The sequence below is a fragment of the Podarcis filfolensis genome, assembly GCF_964270895.1.
Source record: "Podarcis filfolensis genome assembly, chromosome: 7".
In the NCBI taxonomy this organism is placed as follows: Eukaryota; Metazoa; Chordata; class Lepidosauria; order Squamata; family Lacertidae; genus Podarcis; species Podarcis filfolensis.
In genome coordinates this window covers 75436644-75462168 of record NC_139603.1, presented here as the reverse complement: position 1 = coordinate 75462168, position 25525 = coordinate 75436644, and the positions used below count along the sequence as shown (strand labels likewise).

General features: G+C 46.5%; 1 protein-coding gene across 6 annotated transcripts in view; it reads left to right on the top strand.

Annotated features, from left to right (window-relative positions):
- SAMD12 (sterile alpha motif domain containing 12) overlaps positions 1 to 25525 on the top strand; it is a 203911-nt gene that overhangs the window by 54436 nt on the left and 123950 nt on the right. For all 6 annotated transcript variants that reach the window (XR_014549977.1, XR_014549978.1, XM_083622373.1 and 3 more), the window contains exon 4: positions 23779 to 23919. Coding sequence is in view for 4 of the 6 variants with exons in the window: in XM_083622373.1 (XP_083478499.1) it covers positions 23779 to 23919 (141 nt within the window). In the remaining 2 variants the exon portion in view is untranslated. The remainder of the gene's footprint in view (positions 1 to 23778; positions 23920 to 25525) is intronic.

Here is a 25525-nt window from a genome sequence, read left to right as displayed (position 1 = left end):
GACGCCGCTTGCCCGGAGGAGGAGGAGGGCAGAGAGGCGAGGAAAATGCAACATGGCCCAGCAGCTCCAGCAGCAGCGGCGGCGGGGCTGTGAGGAGGGGCTACCTGGTGCGCCCTCCACGGCCCTGACGCGCGGGGACCACGGCGAGCGCTGAGAGCCGCTGCCTGCCGGACGCCTTCAGCCCGGACGCGTGCACAGCTCGTCGGTTCCGTGAGACATGGGGCTCTGCTACAGCCTGCGCCCGAGGCTCTTCGGCGACTCCGGAGGCGGCGAGCGCACCCCTCCCCAGATGTTGCACCCGGTGCGGCCGGCCCCCCCTGCACCCCCCACGCTACGCCACTGGCCCTCCCTGCTACTCGGGCTGCCCCTCGCTTTCCCTACCCCACCCCTAATATTTATATATGCACATTTAAAATATGCATTCACCCAATTCTCTGGCTGATTTAAAAATTGGCCATTTTTATTGTGCGCAAAAAAAAAAAAAGGAAAAAGGAAAATAGATTCCAGTTGGAGAAGGCAGGCTGTTTTCTCGGTTAATCATCAATTATCCCCTCTTTGTTGTGGGAAAGTTGTAGCTTATAAACAGCTCGTTGAAAATGTAACAAGAGAGGAAGTATTGCAGATGGGGAATTCACTATGATCTTGCAAAAGCAGAAACCCCACCATGCAGTTAAATGAATCCTTTGCCTTGCTAGCTGAAAGGCAGGCTCTGCAAATGCAGCCGCTCATTTGGAAAAGAAAAGAGCACATCAAGGGCCATATATTCAGCACTGAGCGCAACACACTGGAATATTTTGCCATAACACTTTTCAAGCTTTCCTGCCGTCAGGAGGGCTAAAAGCTGCTTGACGAAAGGTGTGATTTCTCGGAGTTTTAACAAGAACATATAAGCATATAGGATGAGCACACTTCCCAGTTTTTAAGTTCTGCTGGGGCAAGCAGATAGCCCAGTGGGGCTTCAGGGAAGAGCTAAGCATTGATTTTTGATTATTTAATTTCTATACCATGTAATATATTAAAAATATATCAAAGCAGTGCACCAAAAACCCCCCGGAAGCAGCAACAAACAAATGAAATATTACAAAAACACACAGTTGCATATAAAAACCCTACATTCATACAAAGTTACTAATATATATAAATATATAGCAATTCATTTTCCTTCCTCTCAGCCTCTGGGCTCCAAACAAACTCTCAGCTCACCCACAAAAGTCTCACAAGGAGAAGAGTTCCTGGAAAAGGCAGCCATCACCCTCGTCCAGGGTTCCTCAAACTTGGGTCTCCAGCTGTTGTTGGGCTCCAACTCCCATCATCCCTAGCTAGCAGGACCAGTGGTCAGGAATGATGGGAACTGTAGTCTAAAAACAACTGGAGACCCAAGTTTGGGAAACCCTGCCCTAGTCTTTTACTCCAGACTTGCATTTTATGGTCAGGCCGAAGGCAGATGGTCCTGCCCATAGCTGTGTCCTGTTCAGTTGCACTCTGCATACCCAGTTTTGGGTGCAACAGGTTTGCTGAGTTTCCCAGGGGGTCCAGAGGATGGGAAGAGGGGCCGTCTCCACTCACAGCTCTTCCTTCACCCTCTGTCCACTATTCCTCCTCCAGTTGCTTTGTAACCCAATAGAAGACAGCTTCCTATGTTCCTATATTGGAGGTCCAGCTCCGAGGGTCTTCTGGCGGTTCCCTCACTGTGAGAAGCAAGGTTACGGGGAACCAGGCAGAGGGCCATCTCGCTAGTGGCGCCCGCCCTGTGGAATGCCCTCCCGCCAGATGTCAAGGAAATAAACAACTACAGTGGTACCTCAGGTTACAGACGCTTCAGGTTACAGATGCTTCAGGTTACAGACTCCGCTAACCCAGAAATAGTACCTCGGGTTACGAACTTTGCTTCAGGGTGAGAACAGAAATTGTGCGGCAGCGGTGCGGCGGCAGCAGGAGGCCCCATTAGCTAAAGTGGTACCTCAGGTTAAGAACAGTTTCAGGTTAAGAACGGACCTCCAGAACGAATTAAGTTCTTAACCCGAGGTACCACTGTATCTGACTTTTAGAAGGCACCTGAAGGCAGCCCAGTTTAGGAAAGTTTTTAATGTTTGATGTTTTATTGTGTTTTTAATATTCTGTTGGGAGCTGCCCAGAGTGGCTGCAGAGACCCAGCCAGATGGGCAGGGTATGAGTAATAAATTATTATTTTATTTATTTATTTATTTATTTATTTATTTAGAAGGACTTTAACTCAGTTGCATGCAGGAGCTCCCAGGTTCAATCTCCAGTTAGGGTTCGGAAAAGCACCCTTCACCCCTGGAGGCTCACTCCATTGTCTCTCGAGACAGACAGATGCTGACAACGGCAAGGCCTTTGCCCATTCTGGCTGTGGTTGATGTGACCTTGAGTTGAACCACATGTGAAGGCTCACCAGTTCCCCATTTGGGCACTCAGGTTTAGAGATTTCCTTAAAAAGTTACCTCATCAACATACACACGTTGCAAAACAGGAACCAAAAAGCAACTATCTTTTGTATATCACTTAATAATTTTTAAGAAGTTAAGCACTCTATAATTTTTAAAAAACTAAAAATGATAAAATAAACAAGAACTCACCAAACTGCGGGAGACAGTGGAAGACAGAAGTGCCTGGCGTGCTCTGGTCCATGGGGTCACGAAGAGTCGGACACGACTAAACGACTAAACAACAATAAACAAGAACAGCCCAAACAACTTCACCTTCCCCCCCTGTCAGGGAACTGTCATCTGAGACGAAGGAGGTGAAAGGGCTCATGGAGGGTGAGAGAGACCACTCAGCGGAGGAGGGGACCAGCAGGGGGAGAAGTGGAGTTCCAAGGGAAAGTGAGTCAGAGGGAGGGCTCAGAGACACTTCAAGCGAGAACAGTGGGGAGGTTTCAGGACCTCCCGTAGGGACACCCACTCCTCGGCGGAAACTGTCACGCCGAGAGTCCAGAAGACGCGTTTCCGTTAAGGAGCTTTTATGCTGGAAGAAGTTCCGTAAACGCCCACTGTCCGATTCAACGAGCGATTGATGGAGCCATGCTTAAGGAGCTCCATCACAGACAGAGGTTTGGGGACTTAGCCAAACTCTGAGGGATCAGGATTTTACGCACAAGCAGCTCACCATCCCATCACACCCCCCCATCAACTGCCTACCTTTTTTGACTTAAAGTTCTACCTTTTGGAAAGGGTATCTTTAGATGTGAAAACAGCTCAGCTGTAGGGGAGTTCAGGGGTGTGGGGTGTGGAGAAGTTTTATTTACCCCCTCATGAAATCTTCAAGGAAGAGACAGGATTCAGTTTCCGTCTGTCTTGCTCACGCTTTACCTCTCCTGACATCCGAAAATCCGCAACCAGCAACTGCTCAGGCACTATAACTGATGCGCCCCTGACAACTACCAATCTATATCTGATAAGAGAAATCCAACAAAACAAAAAGCAAGTCCTGAAATACTCCCAGAGAAGCGAAGCTGTATAAGAATACATGTTTTCATTGGCAAAGAGAATCAGGTCTGCGCCGGGAAGGATGGTCAGGAAAAAAAGTGTTTTCGAGAGGTAATGTAAGGGTTTGTAGTAGTATATTTATTTCGGTCCATGACCTGCGGTAGAAAATTTGATGAGCCCCATCTACCGCAAAGACCTACGCTGATGAGAGAGGGGGTTATCGGTTTGTGGAGGGGAGATTGCTGGTTTGTTGTTGTTCTTATTTCTGCTATGTATTTTGTGGTTTTTATATTGCAGTTTTATGTTGCGAACCAACCTGAGAAGGTGCGGTATACAAAGGGCGGTAGACAAATTTAAAAAATAATAATGATAAGTACAGTCCCGTAGCTTTGAAAGCCACAGGTTTTCCCCCCTCCCTGCTGTACAGGTAGAAAAGTATATTTTCCAACAGTAACCCCCCCCCCCCGTGAAACATATCTTTTCTTTTGGTGAGTTCTGTGCAGGACAGGGGCTGAAACGTCGTGTAAGTGGAAGGATGTACAGAGGAAGGGAGAGCACAGAATCAATCATCTAGTCCCACCCTCTGCAATGCAGAAATCTCGGCTAAAGCATCCATGGCAGATGGCCGTGGTCAAGAAGGCTGAACCTTGCCTTCGTCTGGTTGTGCTTAGCTTATTTTGTTTATTTTATTATCTTCCAAGGAGCTCAAGATGCTGTACATGGTTCTCCTGCCTCCGCCCCCCCATTTTATCCTTACAACAACCCTGCGATGTAGTAATAATAATAATATTTTTTTATTTGTACCCCGCCCATCTGGCTGGGTTTTCCCAGCCACTCTGGGTGGCTTCCAACAAAGAACAAAAATACACTAAAATGTCACACATTAAAAACTTCCCCGAGCAGGGCTGCCTTCAGATGTTTTCTGAATGTCAGGTAGTTCTTTATCTCTTTGACATCTGATGGGAGGGCGTTCCGCAGGGCGGGTGCCACTACCAAGAAGGCCCTTATGCCTGGTTCCCTGTAGCTTTGCTTCTCACAGAGAGGGAACCGTCAGAAGGCCCTCAGAGCTAGACCTCAGTGTCCGGGCAGAACGATGGGGGTGGAGACGCTCCTTCAGGTATACTGGGCCAAGGCCGTTTAGGGCTTTAAAGGTCAACACCAACACTTTGAATTGTGCTCGGAAATGTACTGGGAGCCAATGTAGGTCTTTCAAGACCGGTGTTATGTGGTCTCGGCTAAGAGACAGTGACTGGCCCAAGGTCACCCAGTGAGCTTCATGGCTGAGTGGGGATTCGAACCCTGCTCTCTCGGATCATAGCCCAACCCAATAACCATTATGCCACACACTGGCTTAGTTGACACCCTGGGGAGATGGGGTGGGTGGGGACACTCAGTTTTTCACTCTTTCTCTTAATGCTTAGGGCATGGGTAGGCAACCTAAGGCCCGTGGGCCAGATCCGGCCCAATCGCCTTCTAAATTCGGCCCGCGGACGGTCCAGGAATCAGCGTGTTTTTACATGAATAGAATGTGTCCTTCTATTTTAAATGCATCTCTGGGTTATTTGTGGGGTATAGGAATTCATTCATATATATTTTTTCAGAATATAGTCCGGCCCCCCACAAGGCCTGAGGGACAGTGGACCGGCCCCCTGCTGAAAAAGTTTGCTGACCCCTGACTTAGGGCCATTTAGTCCATGAGAATAGTGGGAGATTGAGTACAGTCATACCTTGGGTTACAGCCACTTCAGGTTGCATTTTTTCAGGTTATGGACCACCGAAACCCGGAAGTACCAGAACGGGTTACTTCTGGGTTTTGGCGGTCGCGCATGCGCAGAAGCACTAAATCACGCTTTGCGCATGCGCAGAAGCGCCGAATCGCAACCCGCGTGTGCGCAGACACGGGTTGTGAACGCTGCGGGTTGCGAACGTGCATCCCACACGGATCACATTCGCAACCCGAGCTTCCACTGTATAGGAAAATCTGACATGCTTCATCACACAGTGCCTGGTTAAACTATGAAATTAGATTTCGCAAGAAGCAGTGAGTCAGCACATCATGCCAAGTTCTTTGGGGCACTAGAATGTATTAGTGCGTCAGCACTTTTCATTATTCCCCGCCCTTGTTAAATTTAAGCAATGCAAGGGATGTATTGCCTATAATTTTTTACAAGTATTCCAATGACAACGTTTGTGTAATGCAATATTTAAAGCACAAAGAAGTGTATGTGCTTTAGTTTTCCCCACACTTAGGTGTTTCCCAAGCAATAACAGACTTCCTCGGGAGTTTGTGGGCTCTCCTTCGTTAGTGGCTTTCAAGCGGAGGTTGGATGGCCATCTGTCATGGATGCTTTAGCTGAGATTCCTGCATTTCAGCGGGTTGGTCTAGATGACCCTCAGGGTCCTTTCTGACTCTACAAATCTGTGGTTCTGTGTGCTCCTTATAGCACCTACATAAGCTCCACATATCCCATCTAGAACAAAACTGCCTCTGGAGAAAAATATTTGCGTATGCATTATGTAATGTCTCTGCTAAGCAACTTCTATTACTTATTACCGCTCGCTTTTCTACTGCTGACTTGCAGAAATTGTTAGGCAGTGTGCTGGAACAGTACAATCACCCATCTAGCAAAAAGCAAAATGCAGTAAACTACAGTTAAATTGCCCCTTTTTTTCTTTTCCTTTTTTTAACAGAAAGAAAGAAAGACAGAAAGCAAAGCTCTGTAGTGCACAAATAGCGTTTTATACCTTGGAAATTTCTCAGAAGGGTTATGCAGAACTTTCCATTCTGAGCTGGCTTATTTGTTCAAACCTGTAGTTAAGGCCTCTTGCATGGGAGGGGAACGAGATGATGCATCATGCTTTAAACAGGCACTGAAGGACTTTCCTCAAGACAGTAAAATGCAATTAATTCCCCAACCGTTGCTAGAGGTACCAGGGTGTGGGTGGCAGTGCTGCCAGGGCTGGATTCGCACAGCGATTTCTTGGATCTGCTCCAGGGCTCAGGGCAACAGGAAGGCTGATCCAGCAATGTTGGCGTGGGCAGATCCCAGCATGGTTGCTGTTTAGTGGAGTACCAGCTCAGTCAGGCTGAGACACTGGTGAGAGAGCAGGAGCCATCTCTAAAGTCAAACGGACATCAGGAATCAGGGACTTAGGCCAAGGTCAGGGGAAACTGGACAATAAAATATCATGCAAAATAAAAGAGGGGGGAGAAATGTAGAAGGACACCATCTCACAGTCATTCCACCTGCAGGCAGGTTCTCTAGGGGAAAGCCAGGGTGGGAACAGGGTAAGCGGGCACTCCATGGGCAAGTGATGCTCAGATTACTGGGAAAGCCCAGCCATCTCAGCTACTATGTTTAGAACACCATAGAGCAGGGGTCCCCAAACTAAGGCCTGCGGGCCGGATAAGGCCTGAAGGACTCGTTTATCTGGCCCGCGGCGACCCCCACCGCCCGCTCTTACCGGCGCTGTGCTGCGCGGCTGCCCACTTCCGGGTCAGAGGAGCACCAGAAATAGCTTGTGTGCATGCACAAGTGTTATTTCTGCATGCGCAAGCGTTATTTCCGGTGCACTTCCAGGTCGGAGGAGGCCTGTGCACATGCGCACAAGCTATTTTGGGTGGTCCTCCGACCCGGAAGTGTGCTGGAAATAGCGTGTGCGCACGTGCTCCTCCGGCCCGCCACGCGATCAGCGCTGGAGACACCGGCTCAAGGCACAGTAAGTTTGCTGACCCCTGCCATAGAGGCTATGATTTGATAGGATGGGAGCTTTCATTGAGGGGTGACAACCCTTTAACGTAGGGACCCTCTTCCCCCCTGCCTCCAGCCTCCTAATTCAAGCACTAAGTAGGGAACAGGCTAATAGACTAGGTGGGATACAGAAGAAATGCAGGTTCAGAGATGGTAGAAGCAGAGCAAGGCATGGAATGCTCATTCATTCGTTCCATTTGTATTCCATGTTTCCTCGAAGTGGCATATGCAATTTCTACCTTCCTTTTGTTATCTTGACAACAACCCCGTAGCTCAGTTGGTAGAGCATGAGGCTCTTGATCTCAGCGTCGTGGGTCCAAGCCTAATGTTGGGTAAAAGACTCCTGGATTGCAGGTCCCTTCCAACTCTACAATTCTATGATTCTATGAACCCTGGTCTCCAAGATCCTAGTCTGAAATGCTCCTAGTCTCTTCCTCCTTGCTTTTATGGGGGCTCCTGGGAGGCAAGACCCACAGAGCAAACTCAGAAGCTGAAGAGGACTCAAATCATTCTGCTTATGAAGGCAGGGCAGTGCTCAAAAGGAGCAATTCCTGGCTAGAGGCTGGGTTTACTGGTCAAACACCCCTAAACCCCAATAGCAAAGTGACAGCAGCCTTACCTCTGTATTTTCTGCCATGAAATAGTTAGTTGCTAAAGCGGTGTTTTATTTTGTATTTATTGAGACCCAACAGTGTTTCTCTATGAGTTTGAGTACGCAAAGCATCTATAGCTGTTGATCTTAGATTGGATCAAATTCCCAAAGGTCGGGTATCTGAAATTTCGCTGGAGGTAAATTAAATTCTGCCAATGCAATTTTCCTCTCTAGGAAGATGTTTGTAGTGATCGAAAACTACCCCATGTTGCTATACGGGTTGAAGAATTGACTAAGCAATAAAGTTGAGGTTAATAATCCATCCCTTTCTGTTCATTGCATTTTCATTCTTCCTGTAGAACCAAGTCTTAGCAGCTGAAAGTAATATTAAAGGATGCTAAGGAGTTTGAGTTAATGTACTGTATGGCTCAACCTTTTAATTCACTACAGTTTGCCAGGTTCGCAACCATCTCTGCCCTGGTCATGTCCAGGCTTGACTACTGCAATGTTCTCTACTTGGGGCTGCCTTTAAAAGTAGCTTGGGCTTGGTCTAGAATTTGGCCGCTGGAGTTTTGATAGGGGTGAGGGAATCAGCTTCCATAGCACCAAAACTGTACCAGTGGCACTGGCTCCTGGTCCATTTCTGAGATGATTTTAACATTCAAAGCCTTAAACTGATATTCAGTAAACTTTTAGTGCTCAAACTGCCTTCAGTGGCTACTGCCCAGCAATGTGGGCTCAGAAATAGTTTAAATAAATAAAAGAACACTGTAAACAAATGCGTTTCCTAAAGGGCACAAAGTAGGATGTAAAAATTGCTCTCCGGAAGTGGATGCATTTATGATTCCCAGTTCCCGTGTGAAATATAGCCCTCTTCATGTATTGCTCATTGGTGTGGTGTTAGGGGATGTGGAGCTGCACATTTAACCCTGTCCCCAAGTTCTGCATTGGGCACAAAACATCTGTATGAAGGGTAGAAGTGAAGATGATCATGACAACAGTGCAAACAGTAGATGTGGCATCGGGGCGGAGCTAAACCACCCTCATCGTTCTGCCCGGACACTGAGGTCCAGCGCCGAGGGCCTTCTGGTGGTTCCCTCACTGCGAGAAGCCAAGTTACAGGGAACCAGGCAGAGGGCCTTCTCTGTAGTGGCACCCGCCCTGTGGAACGTCCTCCCACCAGATGTCAAAGAGAAAAACAACTACCAGACTTTTAGAAGGTATCTGAAGGCAGCCCTCTTTAGGGAAGCTTTTAATGTTTAACAGACTACTGTATTTTAATACTTTGTTGGAAGCCGCCCAGAGTGGCTAGGGAAACCCAGCCAGATGGGCGGGGTATAAATAATAAATTATTATTATATTATATTATTATAAACGCATGACACCACAGAGTCTGCCACCACCTTTGCCCTCGTTATGCCAGTAATGTGCGAAGGGTTCTTATGAGTTGGCGGTTTCTGGAAGCTCATCGGTGCCTGTCCGTAAAACAGAAAGTGTGTAGATTTTTCGGTTCAGCTTGATTGACACTTACCGTATTTTTCGCTCTATAACACGCACCAGACCATAACACGCACGTAGTTTTTAGAGGAGGAAAACAAGAAAAAAAATATTCTAAACGAAATAGTGGTGTCAGGGAACTGACATCGGAGCACAGAGCGGAGGTAGGGCTCTCCGATGATGCAGGAGAAGGGACCAACAGGGAGAGGGAGAATACTTCCATTGGGGAAGGAAATAAGCGTGACACCAGGAAAGAAGGGGAGGAGGAAAGGTCTTCGGAGAGAGGGCTCCAAGACCCTTCCACAGGGTCCAGCGGGGAGAGCCCAGGACCTCCGCTGGCCACGCCCACTCTGCGCAGGAGACTTCCGCGCAGAGAGGCTAGGAGGAGACTTGGCGTCAAACAGCTTTTATGTTGGAAGAAGTTAGGGAATGCCCACTGACGGATTCTGCCAGTGACTGAGACAGTCGCCTTGTAAGGGCTGTCAAATCAGGGAAAGGTTTAGCTACCCCAACAGCTGGGAGCAGTTTGGAATTTACCCACAAGCAACCCCAATTCCCATTACAAGTGGATATATGATTTTTGTGGTTCATGCTGTGGCCACAGACATGTGATCTGACAGTGAGTTTGGAGTAGCCCAGTGCAAAAATCCTGAGGATCCATGTGGATCCATGCTTTGTAACCACGGAGGAGGGAAGGAAGGGGAACCATGGTTCCTCTGCTCACGACTGCAGCAGATCCCCCCGCCACCCGCAGGCATTCGCTCCATAACACGCACAGACATTTCCCCTTACTTTCTAGGAGGAAAAAAGTGAGTGTTATGGTGCAAAAAATACGGTATTTGAGAGTTTGATTCTCCCTGATCTTAGTTGCTATCTCCATATGAACTGACTCAGACTCTGCAATAATCATCTGAGGCCTTTTTTCGTGTGCCTCCTTCACGAGAGGTCTGGAGGGTGGCAACACGACAACGGGCCTTTTCTGCGGTGGCCCCCCATTTTTGGAATGCTCTCCCCAGGGTAGCTCACCTGAGGCCTTCATTATACACCTTTAGGAGCTAGGCAAAAGCATTTCTCTTCAAACCAATTTTCCGCTAAGAAAAAAAGTTGCCACATATTGCATTCTTCAGAAATTTGTCCAGGGGAACGTCAGACTGTGTGGACCACTGGCCTCATCCAGCAGGTCCCTTCCTCTTTGCTGTATCCTAATTTTTAATGCCTGTGGGATATTTTATACATGGGGTAACCAGTATGCAACAATTTTCCTCCACTGGTTGTCATAAATTATTTCAAGAAGAGAAATGAGGCTGCCTTAACCCCAGTACTCCCCTATTTACTCCCTGATTAATGGATCTCTCTCTTTTGCATGTTCCCATTTAAGAATCGCTGGATTCTTGAATTTTCATTAAAGAAAGGAAAAAAGAGAAAAAAAACTCAAAAAGAAAGTGAGAGATCATGAGTTGATACCAGAAGGATGAGACTGATTAATGTGCATTAAGAAGAGAGGTGCGATGACTGTCGACCTGTGTCTGGTACAAAGTGTACAAACACTCCTTAAAATAACTTAATTAAAATCGTAAATGTTCTTAAGCAGGTGTTTACGCAGCAAGACTGCAATGTTTGAGAATTCCAAGATTTCACCTCAGATGGTGATTTGACCAATAGGCACATTCTTCTGCCTTTTTACTCGACGCCAGTTGTTGTGACACATCAACAGTGATCATATATTTGGAGCTGCTGTTTTTTTGTTTTGAAAAACATCCTCTGACTTCTTTGGGATGCATATGGCTGTTTTCATTACATGGTAAAACGAACAAAAGATCCATTTGTGCTGTGTACTAGAATTCAGTGTTGGGCCTCAGCTATATTATATGCAAATAAACTTTGTTAAAAACAACAGCAGCAGCACTAGGGTTGAGAGGAAAAAGCCCAATTAAAACAGAAGAGCAACTCCCAGTTTTAGCCCTCTCAATCTGACTTTTATATACAGTGAGGGGGGAAAGTATTTGATCCCCTGCTAAATTTGCCCGTTTGCCCTCTGACGAAGAATTGACCAGTCCATAATTTTAATGGTAGGTTTATTGTAGCTGTGAGAGACAGAATAACAACAGGAAAACCCCCAGAAACCCCTCAGACCTTGTGGGGGGCCGGACTATAATTTTTTGGGGGGGAGGGGTGAACGAATCCCTATGCCCCACAAATAACCCAGAGATGCATTTTAAATAAAAGAGCACATTCTACTCATGTAAAAACACGCTGATTCCCGGACCGTCCGCGGGCCGGATTTAGAAGGAGATTGGGCCGGATCTGGCCCCCGGGTCTTAGTTTGCCTACCCATGCTCTAGTTAGTTGTTTCTAAGCAGCCTTTTCTAGTCTGGAGTAAAATAACTGCCCCACCCTAATTCCAGTGCTTACAGTCATTAGCACAGAGCAGGATCCTCACTTAACTTCACACACAGACTTGAATGAAAAAGAGCGTGGAGGAAGCTGATAATTCATGAACTGTATGTCCCCAAAGGCTGGATAAAACGGTGCTAATGAGCAATTAGTCAGTGCTAAGTGATTTTGAATATGTGTCCTTAGAAAAGACACATATTTTGTAGACCTCCTGACCAGCAACTGGTTCTGCTTTAGGACCTTAAGGACCATACTGAGGAGGACGTAGGAGAAGAGATGAAGGGCAATGAGCCAAAGTTCCATCTCCCAGGTGAACTCTGCTCAGTCTGATATGCCCTCCTCTCCAAATGATCACATGCTCCTCGGTTGGTAATGATCAGGTGGTTCTTGGAGAGGAATGGATTTGGCCCCCAGGCTGCCAATTGTTGTTGCTGTTGTTGTTTAGTCGTTTAGTCGTGTCCGACTCTTCGTGACCCCATGGACCAGAGCACTCCAGGCACTCCTGTCTTCCACTGCCTCCCGCAGTTTGGTCAAACTCATGCTGGTAGCTTCGAGAACACTGTCCAACCATCTCGTCCTCTGTCGTCCCCTTCTCTTTGTGCCCTCAATCTTTCCCAACATCAGGGTCTTTTCCAGGGAGTCTTCTCTTCTCATGAGGTGGCCAAAGCATTGGAGCCTCAGCTTCACGATCTGTCCTTCCAGTGAGCACTCAGGGCTGATTTCCTTCAGAATGGATAGGTTTGATCTTCAAAAGCATCAATTCAAAAGCATCAATTCTTCAGCGATCAGCCTTCTTTATGGTCCGGCTTTCACTTCCATACATCACTACTGGGAAAACCATAGCTTTTACTATACGGACCTTTGTCGGCAAGGTGATGTCTCTGCTTTTTAAGATGCCAATTGTAGACTCATATTGTAGACCACCAGAGGACGAGGTGGTTGGACAGTGTTCTCGAAGCTACCAGCATGAGTTTGACCAAACTGCGGGAGGCAGTGGAAGACAGGAGTGCCTGGCGTGCTCTGGGGTCACGAAGAGTCGGACACGACTAAACGGCTAAACAACAACAATTGTAGACCACAGGGACATTCAGTTAGTTTTGGTGTTACAGTGGTACCTCGGGTTACAGACGCTTCAGGTTACAGACTCCGCTAACCCAGAAATATTACCTCGGGTTAAGAATTTTGCTTCAGGATGAGAACAGAAATTGTGCGGTGGTGGTGTGGCGGCAGCGGTCGGCCCCATTAGCTAAAGTGGTACCTCAGGTTAAGAACAGTTTCAGGTTAAGAATGGACCTCCAGAAAGAATTACGTTCTTAACCTGAGGTACCACTGTATTCCCCAAGCTCTTGGGCAAATGGGACTCATCAACTTGGGAAGTTGGCCCATCTAGAAGAAGGAAAACACTGATTCTAAACCTCTGCTGCCTTGTGGGATATCTTCAGAAGAAGAAAAGGCTCAGGAGAAAATCCTACACAAATGGAGTCCTTAAGGACAGTTGGATGGCGCCTTGTACGCCTCCTTCCGGCAACCTCTGCAGCTAAGCTGGTGCCAAACATATTGCTCTGCTTTCCTTTCAACCACATCAGTGAGGCCAAGAGAAGGGTGTCTGGGCAGCCCAGATCCTCGATCCAAGGCTTCTGCCTCGGGGAGGCAACTGAATTTAACCCTGTGGTGTGTGTCATAGACTCACCGAATCATAGAATTGTACAGTTGGAAGGGACCCCAAGGGTCATCTAGTCCAAGCCCCTGCAATGCAGGGATCACAGCATTTTGAATCTGAAGCAAAAGCCTTGAGTTGCGTTGGGGAGCTCAGATTATCTGGTGCTTCCTCAGAGAGACCATGAAGTGTTTAAATCACAATGGTTTTGGATTTGTTTGATCCTGCGGAGTGTTAAAAGGTACCCTTATTGCATTGCGTTAATGACAAATTTTAGCAAATTAAGGTATCGTAAATAATTGGTTTTTATGAAAAAGATGTCACTTTTGGTGTTTCAGTTTTATTATATGTACCAAAATAGAGTATTTCTGGCTTGGAACACATTGGGATAAACTACCTTCTGCATCATATTATTATTGGGTTTTTGCATATTTGTGGCTTGCCTCTCTTTTTTCTTCCTTTCAAATTTCACAAACCATTTGGCAAGTTCACCATACACAAAAAAAAAGCCCATTTAATTATTTTTCTAATTTCATTACCATTGACAGGCTGCCTTAAATTGTTTATACATAATACGGGATTAACAATGTGCAATTAAGAATATCTCTGAACACCCCTAAGAATACCTAACTGCCTTAGGGTAGATTAATGTGTGTTTGTGAACAGAGACTAGGACAGGAAGCTGTTTTTGTTGATGCGGAGTCGAAACTTTACAGAAGGCTTCGTAATTACAATTGTGAAAACTTAATAAGCCGTTTATATTTTTTAATAAAATTCACAGGCTGATTGAAGTCCTATTTACCAGCTGCGGCCTGGCATCTTCCATATTTATGCAAATGAAGTATGAACAGATGAGTTAGCTTACTTACATTTAACTAGCATGTGGAAGTTTTTCTCGCTTGTTGACTCACAATAGGCCCGCAGTGTGGCTGATAGTGCTAAATGGGGATGGCGGTCCTGTCTGAGGGGCCGTCAATGAACCCCGCTGTTAAGATAATGGCAGTGTGGCTTTCCAAGTCACCTGCGCTTGAGAATGTGAAGGGAGTGAATTTGATGGGATCATATGCGGGCTGTTCCTCTGCGGAGCGGATTTCATTTCTTCTTAACCTATAGTAATGCTGCTTTTAATTTTCCATTTCTATTACTATCAATTATTTAACCTCATGAATATTAACAGGCAACCTCAATTTAGTATTTTTAATTCTGTTTAGTAAATTAAAAAAAGAAAACGCAGGACCTGTGGAGAAATTGCTTTCTGAGGTTCTGCTGCCTGACAGTGGTGCAGCCAGGTTATTTTAGATTCTGGATGCAATGGTCTTAACTCCACTCTCTCACATCTCCTAGAACTGCAGAGTTGGAAGGGACCACAGGTGTCAATCTAATCCAACCCCCTGAGATGCAGGAATCCCGCCCACTGCTGTCCCTGGGTGGGCTCAGACCACCAACCTTCTGGTTAACAGCCAAACACGCTGACCCATTGTTCCTCGGGGGTCTTATCTGTATAATGGGAGGCGGGTGGTCTAAATCACTGAGCCTCTTGCGCTTGCCGATTGGAAGGTCGGCAGTTCAAATCCCCACGACAGGGTGAGCTCCCATTGCTCATTCCCAGCTCCTGCCAACCTAGCAGCTCGAAAGCACACCAGTGCAAGTAGATAAATAGGTACCGCTGTGTCGGAAAGGTAAACGGCATTTCCATGCGTTCTGGTTTCTGTCATGCCGGAAGCAGTCTAGTCATGCTGGCCACATGACCTGAGAAGCTGTCTGTGGACAAACACCGGCTCCCTCGGCCTGAAGCAAGATGAGTGCCGCAACCCCATAGTCGCCTTTGACTGGATTTAACCGTCCAGTGGTCCTTTACCTTTTTACCTATCTGTATAATAGCGTAGAATCATATTCTTTAGATGACAGTGGGTATTGCTATATAGATTTCAAAATGTAGTCCTCCAGCCCTGTTTGGGTGCCCTCGTGGTCATTCTGCCATGTGGGACCCTGGGCATTTGTCCTGCTGGCCACACTGCTTCTTGAACATTAAATTCTGCAAACAAGAGTGAGAATTCCAGCTGATGGAAGCACTTCAATCCCAGTAACAAAGTGTCAAGGTAACAAGTGAGGTTAGGCAGCTTTGTGGGTTCAGCAGTGGGGGGAAAGGGGCCATGCCAGACTACGCTGCCTTCTTCTGATGCAAACAACCCCAAACTCCAAAGTAAATTGCCACAATAAGCAACAATAACAGGTACATGAGTGGAAAGGCAGCAGCGATGTGTGGGGACTATCCAGAATGTCACATGCACAACTGTGTGCTTGCTGACACCTGCGTGTTCTTGGTGGAACGAACTCCTGGCACACAAGGAACAAGTTTGTTCCCTTGAGGCTAAGTTAGCTGTCGCGGAGAACCTGAGAGAGTGGGACACATTTGGGGATGCAATAATTGTGTCCCACTCTCAGCCAAACAGCTTTTCCACTGTCACGGATACTGAGAGTCTTGAGGAAGGAGGTCGTCGCTCTGAGGAAGATGGAAAGCATCCATTAGAAGAAACCCGTTCCTCGGGGAACAAACAAATGCCCTTTTGGGTTGAAGATACTCCTCTGTAGGACAGAAGCTTCCTTGTAGTGGATAATTTGATCATTAGGGACATAGATACCTGGCTTTGTAATGAGGGTGCAGACCACCAGGTGACTTAACTGTCTGGTGCAAAGATAGTCATGCGTCATCTAGATGGTGCTGAGGAGTGGTGCATTTTAGCACCAGTGATGTGAGGAAATAACGTCGTGTGGTCTTGGAAGCAAAATGTAGGTTGCTAAGTAGGATGTTGAAAGCCAGCAGCTTCAAGGTACCATTCTCTGAAAAGCTGCCCATTTCATTCACAGCACTTTGCAAGACAGGCAGGATTCGTGATAAATGCAGAGGCACATTTTGGGGCAGGTTGGCTGTGTACAAAAAGGCATTGGCTTCACTTGAACCAGGATGGAACCAGAGTGTTGAGATATTTTTTTTTTAAAAAAAGGGTGCCAGAGTCGCATGAAAGCTAATTTCAGGGGGAAACTGAGGAGCATCTGGTTCGGGATAAAAGCATCCCTAAGCGATGATAGCTAAAATGGGATGGAGCAGAAAATAGCAATGCAAAGAGGCCAAAGTGTTGTACCGAAGTAATAATTTTAAGAAATCCACAGAGTGTTGTACCATAAAACACACATGCCAGAGACATTTGGAGAGGTCTTATTTAGGCATCTGTAGGCCAGTGCTGGAGGTCTCCAAGTCAAGATGGGCAAGCTGGAGTACTTGGCCTTTGAAGAGAGCATAAATCTAATGGCAAATTAGAAATTAGGAAATTAGAAACCTAGTGGAATGGAGAGAACCAGCAGGGGCACTGTTATCTCTGGGTGCAAATTCTACAGGAAGGACAGGGAAATTACAGGAAAGTACAACACAGTAACGTTTGAGGAGACTGGTTAAAAGGAACTTGATAGGGAAAATGAAGATGGTCAGATGTCTCTAGAAGGCTTGGCTAACAATCAAAGCTCAGTTAGAAATGTACCACCAGGGTCAAGAGGGTGCCAGCATGGCTAATGGGCAGAGCGGAAGACTTGAGCAAGTGAGACAAAGTTTATATGGCAGACAGAGGCAAAACAGAACCAACTTCAGAACAAACAGCAGTAAAAAGCAATGAGTGAAAGTGGACTTGTTGGCCAGTGTGACTTGAATAAAAATCCTTTCCCAAGGTACACTGAAAATTGATAGGCTGGGTGTGATAGAAGTTGGGGTCCGAAATCTCTGGAGCATTTGAAGTCCGAAATCTCCGGAATTGGCAAATACTGCCCCAGGCCTTGCATGCTATAATTGCCGCTTCATTTGAGGGCTGTGTTAAAACAGCCCCTTCCCATATACACCAGAGATACCTAGCAATCTGGACCAGATAACATCAGATGCTTTTCTCCTGGGGGGGGGAGGCGGGGGGGGAGGAGTGGCACACCTCTTTTGGAGCGGCTCAGCAATCTGTTGCTCCTGCCTCATGCAACTGCATAGGTCACAGAGGAGCATGGTGGTTCTGATTGCCCATTCCTCCAGGTTATAGATATTTCTGTGATTTAGGATGATGATGATGATGATATATTTATACCCCACCCATCTGCCTGGGTTTCCCCAGCCACTCTGGGCAGCTTCCAACAAAAGATTAAAAATACATTAAAACACCGGACATTAAAAACTTCCCTAAACAGCGCTGCCTTCAGATGTCTTCTAAACGTCAGATAGATAGTCAGTATCACAGTAATTGAAAATTACAGAAGCCTTGCTACGATATGAGTTTGGATGATAGATTTTTTTAACGAAACCAGGACTGATGGAACCTGTAGCCTTCTAGATGTGCTAGACTAGAACTCCCTATCATTCCTCATCCTTGACCATGCTGGCTAGCATTGATGGAGAGTTCATTCATTCATTCATTCATTGAATTTATATACTGCCCTATACCAGGATGTCTCAGGTTGAGTTGAGACCCAACAATACTGGGAGGCATGCAAGTTCCTAGATCAGCATTTCTCAACCTTGGGTCCCCAGATGTTTTTGGCCTACAACTCCCATCATCCCTGACCACTGGTCCTGTGAGCTAGGGATCATGGGAGTTGTAGGCCAAAAACATCTGGGGACCCAAGGTTGAGAACCACTATCCTAGATGCTTCCTCTACTTTCCCTTCACAGGAGGTTTTTAAGCAGAGGTTTGGTGGCCACCTGTTGTGGATGCTTTGGTTGAGATTTTTTTCATTTCAGGGGGTTGGAAACAACAACAACAACAACAACAACAACAACAACAACAACAACAACTATTATTTATTTATTTATACCCCGCCCTCCCCAGCCAAGACTGGGCTCAGGGTGGCTGACACCCGATATAAAAACAAATTGATTGAAATACAACTTAAAACCAAGATTAAAACACAACATTAAAACATTAAAATACAGCCTCATTTCAATGGAAACTCAAATCAAAACTTTTTTGGGTCAAGTCTTCACCAAGGCTAACTATCCAGACTGGTCCTACATGGGCCAGAAAAAAGCCAGGGAAGTCCCCAAATAGGAGTTCCATCACAGGAAGAGAAAGGAAAAAAGAAGAGGGGGAGGGAATCAAATTGATTCCAAGCCGAAGGCCAGGCAGAACAACTCTGTCTTACAGGGCCTGCGGAAAGAAACCAGATCCTGCAGGGCCCTGGTCTCATGAGACAGAGCGTTCCACCAGGCCAGAGCCAGTGTTGAAAAGTCCCTGGCTCTGGTTGAGGCTAATCTGACTTCCTTAGGGCCCGGGACCTCTAGGGTGTTGCTCTTTATGGACCTTAAGGTTCTCCACGGGGCATACCGGGGGAGGCAGTCCCGTAGGTACGAGGGTCCTAGTCCCTTCCAACTCTACAATTCTCTGATTCCATGAGATAAATAGGGTTATCTGTTGCATTACTGTCTAGCTTTCTGCGTAACATCACATTAACATGGACAGTGTATCTAGCTGCTGCCAGATACAATCTAATATGCTGACAGCTCCACTCCAGCCATTTCAAACAGAAGAGGTTTTGCAGGCTCTTTATTTGACGAGCATCCCATAAATGCACCAGCGCTGTTCAATCAAGCTGTGTGTGAAACTTGAAGGAAGGATCGGCCAGGAAAGGGGAAGGCTGGGGGAAGAGTATAGAAAAGCACTTGAGAATGATCCTTAACACATTACATACCAGATTATGTTATATTGCATTGTTTATTTCATTTACTAATTGCTTTCCCCTCGAGGCATCTCGAAGATATTTACGTAATAACACATATAAAACAATTACATGAGTTTCATGTACAGGCAGGGACCGATTTATGTGTGTCCAATGGATGCTTGACTGCGCATGTGCACATCGCAGCAACTTGGAAGTGGCCGGAAAAGGGGATGGATCAGGGCAGAGTGGGCTTATGTGTGATTTGTTGACATGCCGGGGGGTGGGGGGTGTCAGGAGCTTAACCCTCGCTCAAATTGGTCGTCGCTTGTATAAAAACAGTTAAAAACAATGGTGCCCTATTAAGAAAACTGTTTTGAAAAACTATGAATATAAAAACAGTTTTAAACAGCAACACATGCATAAAATCAATTCGGTACCAGGACTAGGATAAAGCTTTTCGAAGGCTTGTTGAGACACAAATAGCATATGTGTGTGGATGTATTTAGGGAAGAGTTAGAGAGCATCCGGGAAATAACGTTTGTGAATCTGCACAGAGCAAGTAATGCAGATTTATGGGTCTGCTTGCTAAAGTTTTAGATTTGTGCTTAATTTGCTTTGCGGGTCTGCTCCGTCCTTCCTGAGAGCACTAAAAACGGTTGTCTCCCGTTCGGCAGTGCATTTGCAAAACAGCCTAATATGATTTGTGCCTGAATTTATACTTCAGTTGGGAATTCAAGTTCTGACTATTTCCTCGTATTAAAATCCTCAGGTCCTCCTGAATAGGTTCATCTGAAAAACAGGACTGTCTTAACAGTCTTTTATACCCAAGACTTGTAAAGGATCAATACATTTCCCATCAGAACAGTAAATTACTTACTGAACCGCTTCCAGTAATCATGATGTACAATTTCATGTTAACTCTTCCCCTTCTCCACCCAGAATTTTCTTGACAGTGTCAGATGGCTTCCCTGCAACCTTGCCCACCCCCCGCAAAAGAATAATGGGTTTAAAATGAATAGTTAGCCCATTACATGCTTGGGTAGGGTTTAGCATTGCATTCATCATTATGGTGGAGCCACAGCTCCAAGGATGTAACTATCTAATGCCGGAATGAGGATGTTGTTAAGACGACAGCACTCACCATCGCTGTACTGGCTGGGGGCTTATACGAACTGAAGTCCAACAACCACAAACTTGGCAGTCATTTATACCCAAGGCTTGTAAAGGACTAATACATTTTCCATCAGGACAGTAAATTGCTTAAGCTTGTGGGCCACAAGCTTAACGTGAGTCAACAGTGCGATGCAGCAGCAAAAAAAAGCGAATGCTTTTCCAGGCTGTATCAGTGGTACCTCTGGTTGTGAACGGGATCCGTTCCAGACGCCCATTTGCAACCTGAAAAGAACGTGACCCGCACGTGCGCGGGTTGCGATTTGCCGCTTCTGCGCATGCGCGTGACATCATTTTGCGCGTCTGCGAGTGGCGAAACCCGGAAGTAACCTTTTCTGGTACTTCCGGGTCGCCGCGGGATGCAACCTGAAAACGCGCAACCTGAAGCAAACGTAACATGAGGTATGACTGCATAATGTCCAGGTTAAGGGAAGTATTGGTGCTTCTCTGCTCTGCTTTGGTGAAACCACACCTGAAATACTGTGTCCCGTTCTGGGCAGCACAATTTAAGAAGGATATTGGCAAGCTGGAGCATGTGCAGAGGAGGGTGACCAAGATGATCAGGGGTCTGGAAACCAAGCCTTACGAGGAACGGATGAAGGAGCTGAGTATGTTTAGCCTGGAAAAGAAGAGATTGAGAGGAGATATGATAGCCATCTTCAAACATCTCAAGGGCGGTCACATGAGCAAGCTTTCCTCCTGCTCCGGATAGGACCCAAACCAATGGCTTAAAGCTACGAGAAAGGAGATTCCGACTAAACATCAGGAAGAACTTTCTGACAGTAAGAGCTGTTTCACAGTGGAAGGACTCCCCTGGAAGGTGGTGGACTCTCCTTCCTTGGAGGTTTTTAAGCAGAGGTTGGATGGCCATCTGTCATGGGTGCTTTAGTTGAGATTCCTGCATTGCAGGGGGTAGGACTAGATGACCCTCGGGGTCCCTTCCAGTTCTATGATTTTACAATTCTATGAACCATCTGAAAGGCCACAGGTTCCCCAACCCTGATCTAAAGAGGGCATTCATGGTTGCTATTCTCAAAAGTTCTGGTCTCTGAGGAGGGTAAGGGATGCAGCCACAGGGAAGATGACCTATTTTATTGAACAGTCATCCTGACTTGCTTGCACAGACCTTAAACATAGGTTTGATTTTATTCAGTATTTATTGAGCATCAGCCTTTTATGTTTGTGGGGCTGTTCTAGTACAATGAGCATTTGTTTTTGCATCCATCCTGTTTTGATTGCGGGGAGTTTTCGCTCTTCTCTGCTAGTCATTTGCTCCACATTTTTCAGTGCAGTTCTCCCCCATTTTCCAAACAGCAAAAAGTCTCTCTCTCTCTGTATGTGTGTTTATAAAAGTGGAATTCTTGTGCTAGGATGACAGAGTTCTTTGATCCACCTTAACTAAGCTAAGCTAAAGTACCAAAATGCACCTCAATCCATCCTGCAGAATTCTCAACATCTGGAGGCAGCTGTGGAAATGTTGTTCCCCTTATTCTTAAAACCCCAACTATACCCTTACAAAAGCTAGATCTCACAATCAGGCCCAATTTCTGGCTTTTATGCATATCAGTGTCTGGCAACGGGTCCAGAAGTTAAACAAGCAAACAAAAATGAGTAACTAAACCTCAGTGTTGTTAGTTACACCTTTACATCATTCTCACCTGCCCTGTCACACTTAAAATCATGTTAGTGAAAGGATGGGTTCCCCTTCCAATGCATTCAGATAGGTGTAGAAAAGGATTCTAATCCACACTAGTAATTTTGTGTTCAAGCCTTAGAGCCACTTTAGGCTGTGTCTTGCCATAGAGAAACAAAAGATGCATGATCTCATAGCATCTCCTCTACCCGAGCAACGATGTCAAATTTAAAAATAACCTACTGCGCATATTCCTCACCTGGCAGGTGTGCAAGTTCCTTGTGCGGAAGGAGTTTGGGCCTCATTTCGATGGTTGCATTTCTGATGCAACGTTAATGTGCTAGCAGTAGGAAGCATGGAAAACTGGTGTGTTATGCCTTCCTTGCATGGCAAGATCAGTGTCTGAAATTGCTGTAAAACCTGCGGGTTCTTAGCCCCTCTCAATTGCTCAAGGAGTCCTTAGCAGAGAGTGATCCCGTGTACTCACTTTCAAAATTAGTTCTTTGTTAGGGAGCATATTGATTTGTGAATCCTCTTGGAGATAACCACCAAGTTAGCAAAGTGTAACGTGGGACAAGTATCCTATGCACAATGCCCGCAGCTTCCCCCTCCCCTCCCCACTTAAACTAAGCATATACAATTGTTCATTTAAAGATGTGTTGTTGTTCCTTTTGTGCTGCAGTTCTGTTTTTTAATGGGCTTTCATAATTTTTAGCGATTTTATTTTGGTTCGTTTCGGTTCTTATTTTTATTATCTATTTTCTGTTTTATATATAGAAAGAGAGGGAGAGAGTATTTTATGTTGCGAACCGTCCTGAGATGCATTCATGAAGGGCGGTATACAATTTTTTAAAAAAATCAATAAATCAGAAATCAGAAATGCAAACTACTTGTCCCATTGTCCTTCCGTGGCTTTTCTGTTGCTATGAGTTGCAAACCACCTTGAGGGGTAAACCCTTGGTCGAAAGGAAAGGCAACCAAGGAAGTACATAAATAAAGCTGCCTTTCTACCAGGTCATGCTCTTGGGCCCCTGTAGACAACCTGTTCGTTGGGCAGGGCTGGGGGGCTTCCAGCCCATGTGACGGGCTGCTGGGCCTCTGCTTGGCCCACCAGGCCATACCTGAAGCCATACCTACTCATCCTACACTTGGTGCCATAAGTGAGGTGGGTGGGGGCCAGATCCAAATGTGATGGGGGCCATCCCCAATTGTCTCTCGCCTGCCTTTCCTCTCTGTGTCTCTCCTTCTCCCTTCTCCCTCCACCTCTCTTTCTGGTGCCCCCTTCTCTGGGGAAGGGGTACAGGTCACTCTTGCCTGAAATATGACCCTATCCACTTGCAATATCCCTCCTGCCTCTCCCTCACTCAATCCATTTTAGCCTTCCCTGACCCCACTTTTACCCTCTCACTCTCTCCCTCTGAACACCCTCCTACCGCAAGAAATTGGGCTTTGGGTCACAGGTTCCTCGTCCCTCTTTTAGCTCGAGAGGCTAGGGCTGGAACCTGAGACCTTCTGCATTCAAAGCATGTACTCCTCCACCCTTAAACTGCGGTCTTTCCCCTGTGGACCCCCTTTTACCTCCATAGGCTAGCTACCTACCTAGTCTTCTACCAGTGTATGCATTGGATCTAAGGCAAGCGCTCTCTCTCTCTCTCTCTCTCTCTCTCTCTCTCTCTCTCTGCCCCCCCCCCCATTTCTGGTGACTGTACTAGTCCGGCTCTGAACCCAGATCTCCGGAGTGGAAGCTAATTAACTTGCTGAGCCAACACGCACCTTTTTTTCCCACCCCAGCACCTGCCCTGTTGTGAATCAGATTGTTTCACAGGGGAGGGATATTAGCAAGGCAGGCGGGTTTTATCTGCTAGAATAAGGACATTTACAGCATGTAGAATTTTTATTCATTAAATGGAAATCCTTGGGTAATCTCTCTCTCTTCTTTTTTTTGGATACAGGCCGTGCGCTGCTCAGGCTGACAGACAAAAAGCTCGAGCGCATGGGGATTGCTCAGGAGAGCTTGCGGCAGCACATCCTGCAGCAAGTCCTCCAGCTCAAGGTGCGCGAGGAAGTCCGAAACCTCCAGCTGCTCACGCAAGGTAGGAAAAGCAAAGGACCACAGGAGGGAAGCGGTTGCATGAGAGCATACTTGAGATTGCTTTGATGTTGTCCTGCACGAACTGTTGCATAGAGAGGCGTCATGGGGCCAGAGGGACCACCGAGAGGTAAACAAGAATAGATCAACATGCATATTAGGAGTTGCCTGTCCGTTATGATAAGAGCAATTCCTTTCTTCCCGTTTCCAAAGCACGACCCACACCCATTGTCCATCAGCATGCTAGTAGCTGTGTTGCTAATCCCGCCACCAATGTCTGAAAGCACATTGGCCTTACTGGGAGGATACACCTGCTTATGTTCATCAATATCACTTGTTTTCCCCACCTGATTTCTGTACCATTGGCTGCCACTGGCAGAACCCAGGAAATGTACCGCGCGATGATGGTTTCAGCAACGGTACTGTGTTAAGTGCAATACTGAGTTCTGCCCTCTTTTCCCATGATAAGTCTAACTATTCTGGGTCTTTGCGTGAGTAAGAGAGGAAGGAGAACTCGGGGTCTGCTGTTTCTAATGGCTGTTTGGAGTGAAGTGTAGCAGCTTGGACTAATGCAATGTGCTCTACATGGGGCTATCTTTGAAGGTGACCCGGAAACTACAACTAATCCAGAATGCGACAGCTAGACTGGTGACTGGGAGTGGCCACCAGGACCATATAACACCGGTCCTGAAAGACCTACGTTGGCTCCCAGTATGTTTCCAAGTACAATTCAAAGTGTTGGTGCTGACCTTCAAAGCCCTAAACGGCCTCGGCCCAGTATACCTGAAGGAGCGTCTCCACCCCCCTTTTCAGCCCAGACACTGAGTGAGGTCCAGCTCCGAGGGTCTTCTGGCGGTTCCCTCACTGTGAGAAGTGAGGTTACAGGGAACCAGGCAGAGGGCCATCTTGGTAGTGATGCCCGCCCTGTGGAATGCCCTCCCATCAGATGTCAAGGAAATAAATAACTATCTGACTTTTAGAAGACATCTGAAGGCAGCCCTGTCACGGAAGTTTTTAATATCGTGCTTTTAATACAGTGATACCCCGAGTTACAAACGCCTCAGGTTTCAAACGCTTCAGGTTACAAACTCCGCTAACCTGGAAGAGTTACCTTGAGTTGAGAACTTTGCCCCAGGATGAGAACGGAAATCGTGTGCCGGCATCGCAGGGGCAGCAAGATGCCCCATTAGCGAAAGCACGCCTCAAGTTAAGAACAGTTTCAGGTTAAGAACATACCTCTGGAACGAATGAAGTTCGTAACTAGAGGTACCACTGTATTCTGCTGGGAACCGCCCAGAGTAGCTGGGGAAACCCAGACAGATGGGCAGGGCATAAATAATACATCATCATCATCATCTGATCCCACCGTAAATTATTTTACACTCACTGAGGCTCGCCAAACATGTCACAAAGAAAACGTGCCTAGCTGTATGTTGAGGAGGTGTCTGACTAGTAAATTATCTTCAGTCATAGGGCTGAAGGAACTGGGAAGTTTGTGCCCATGTAGCATGTCGATATAGGGATGCGGGTGGCGCTGTGGGTTAAACCACAGAGCCTAGGACTTGCTGATCAGAAGGTCGGTGGTTCGAATCCCTGCAACGGGGTGAGCT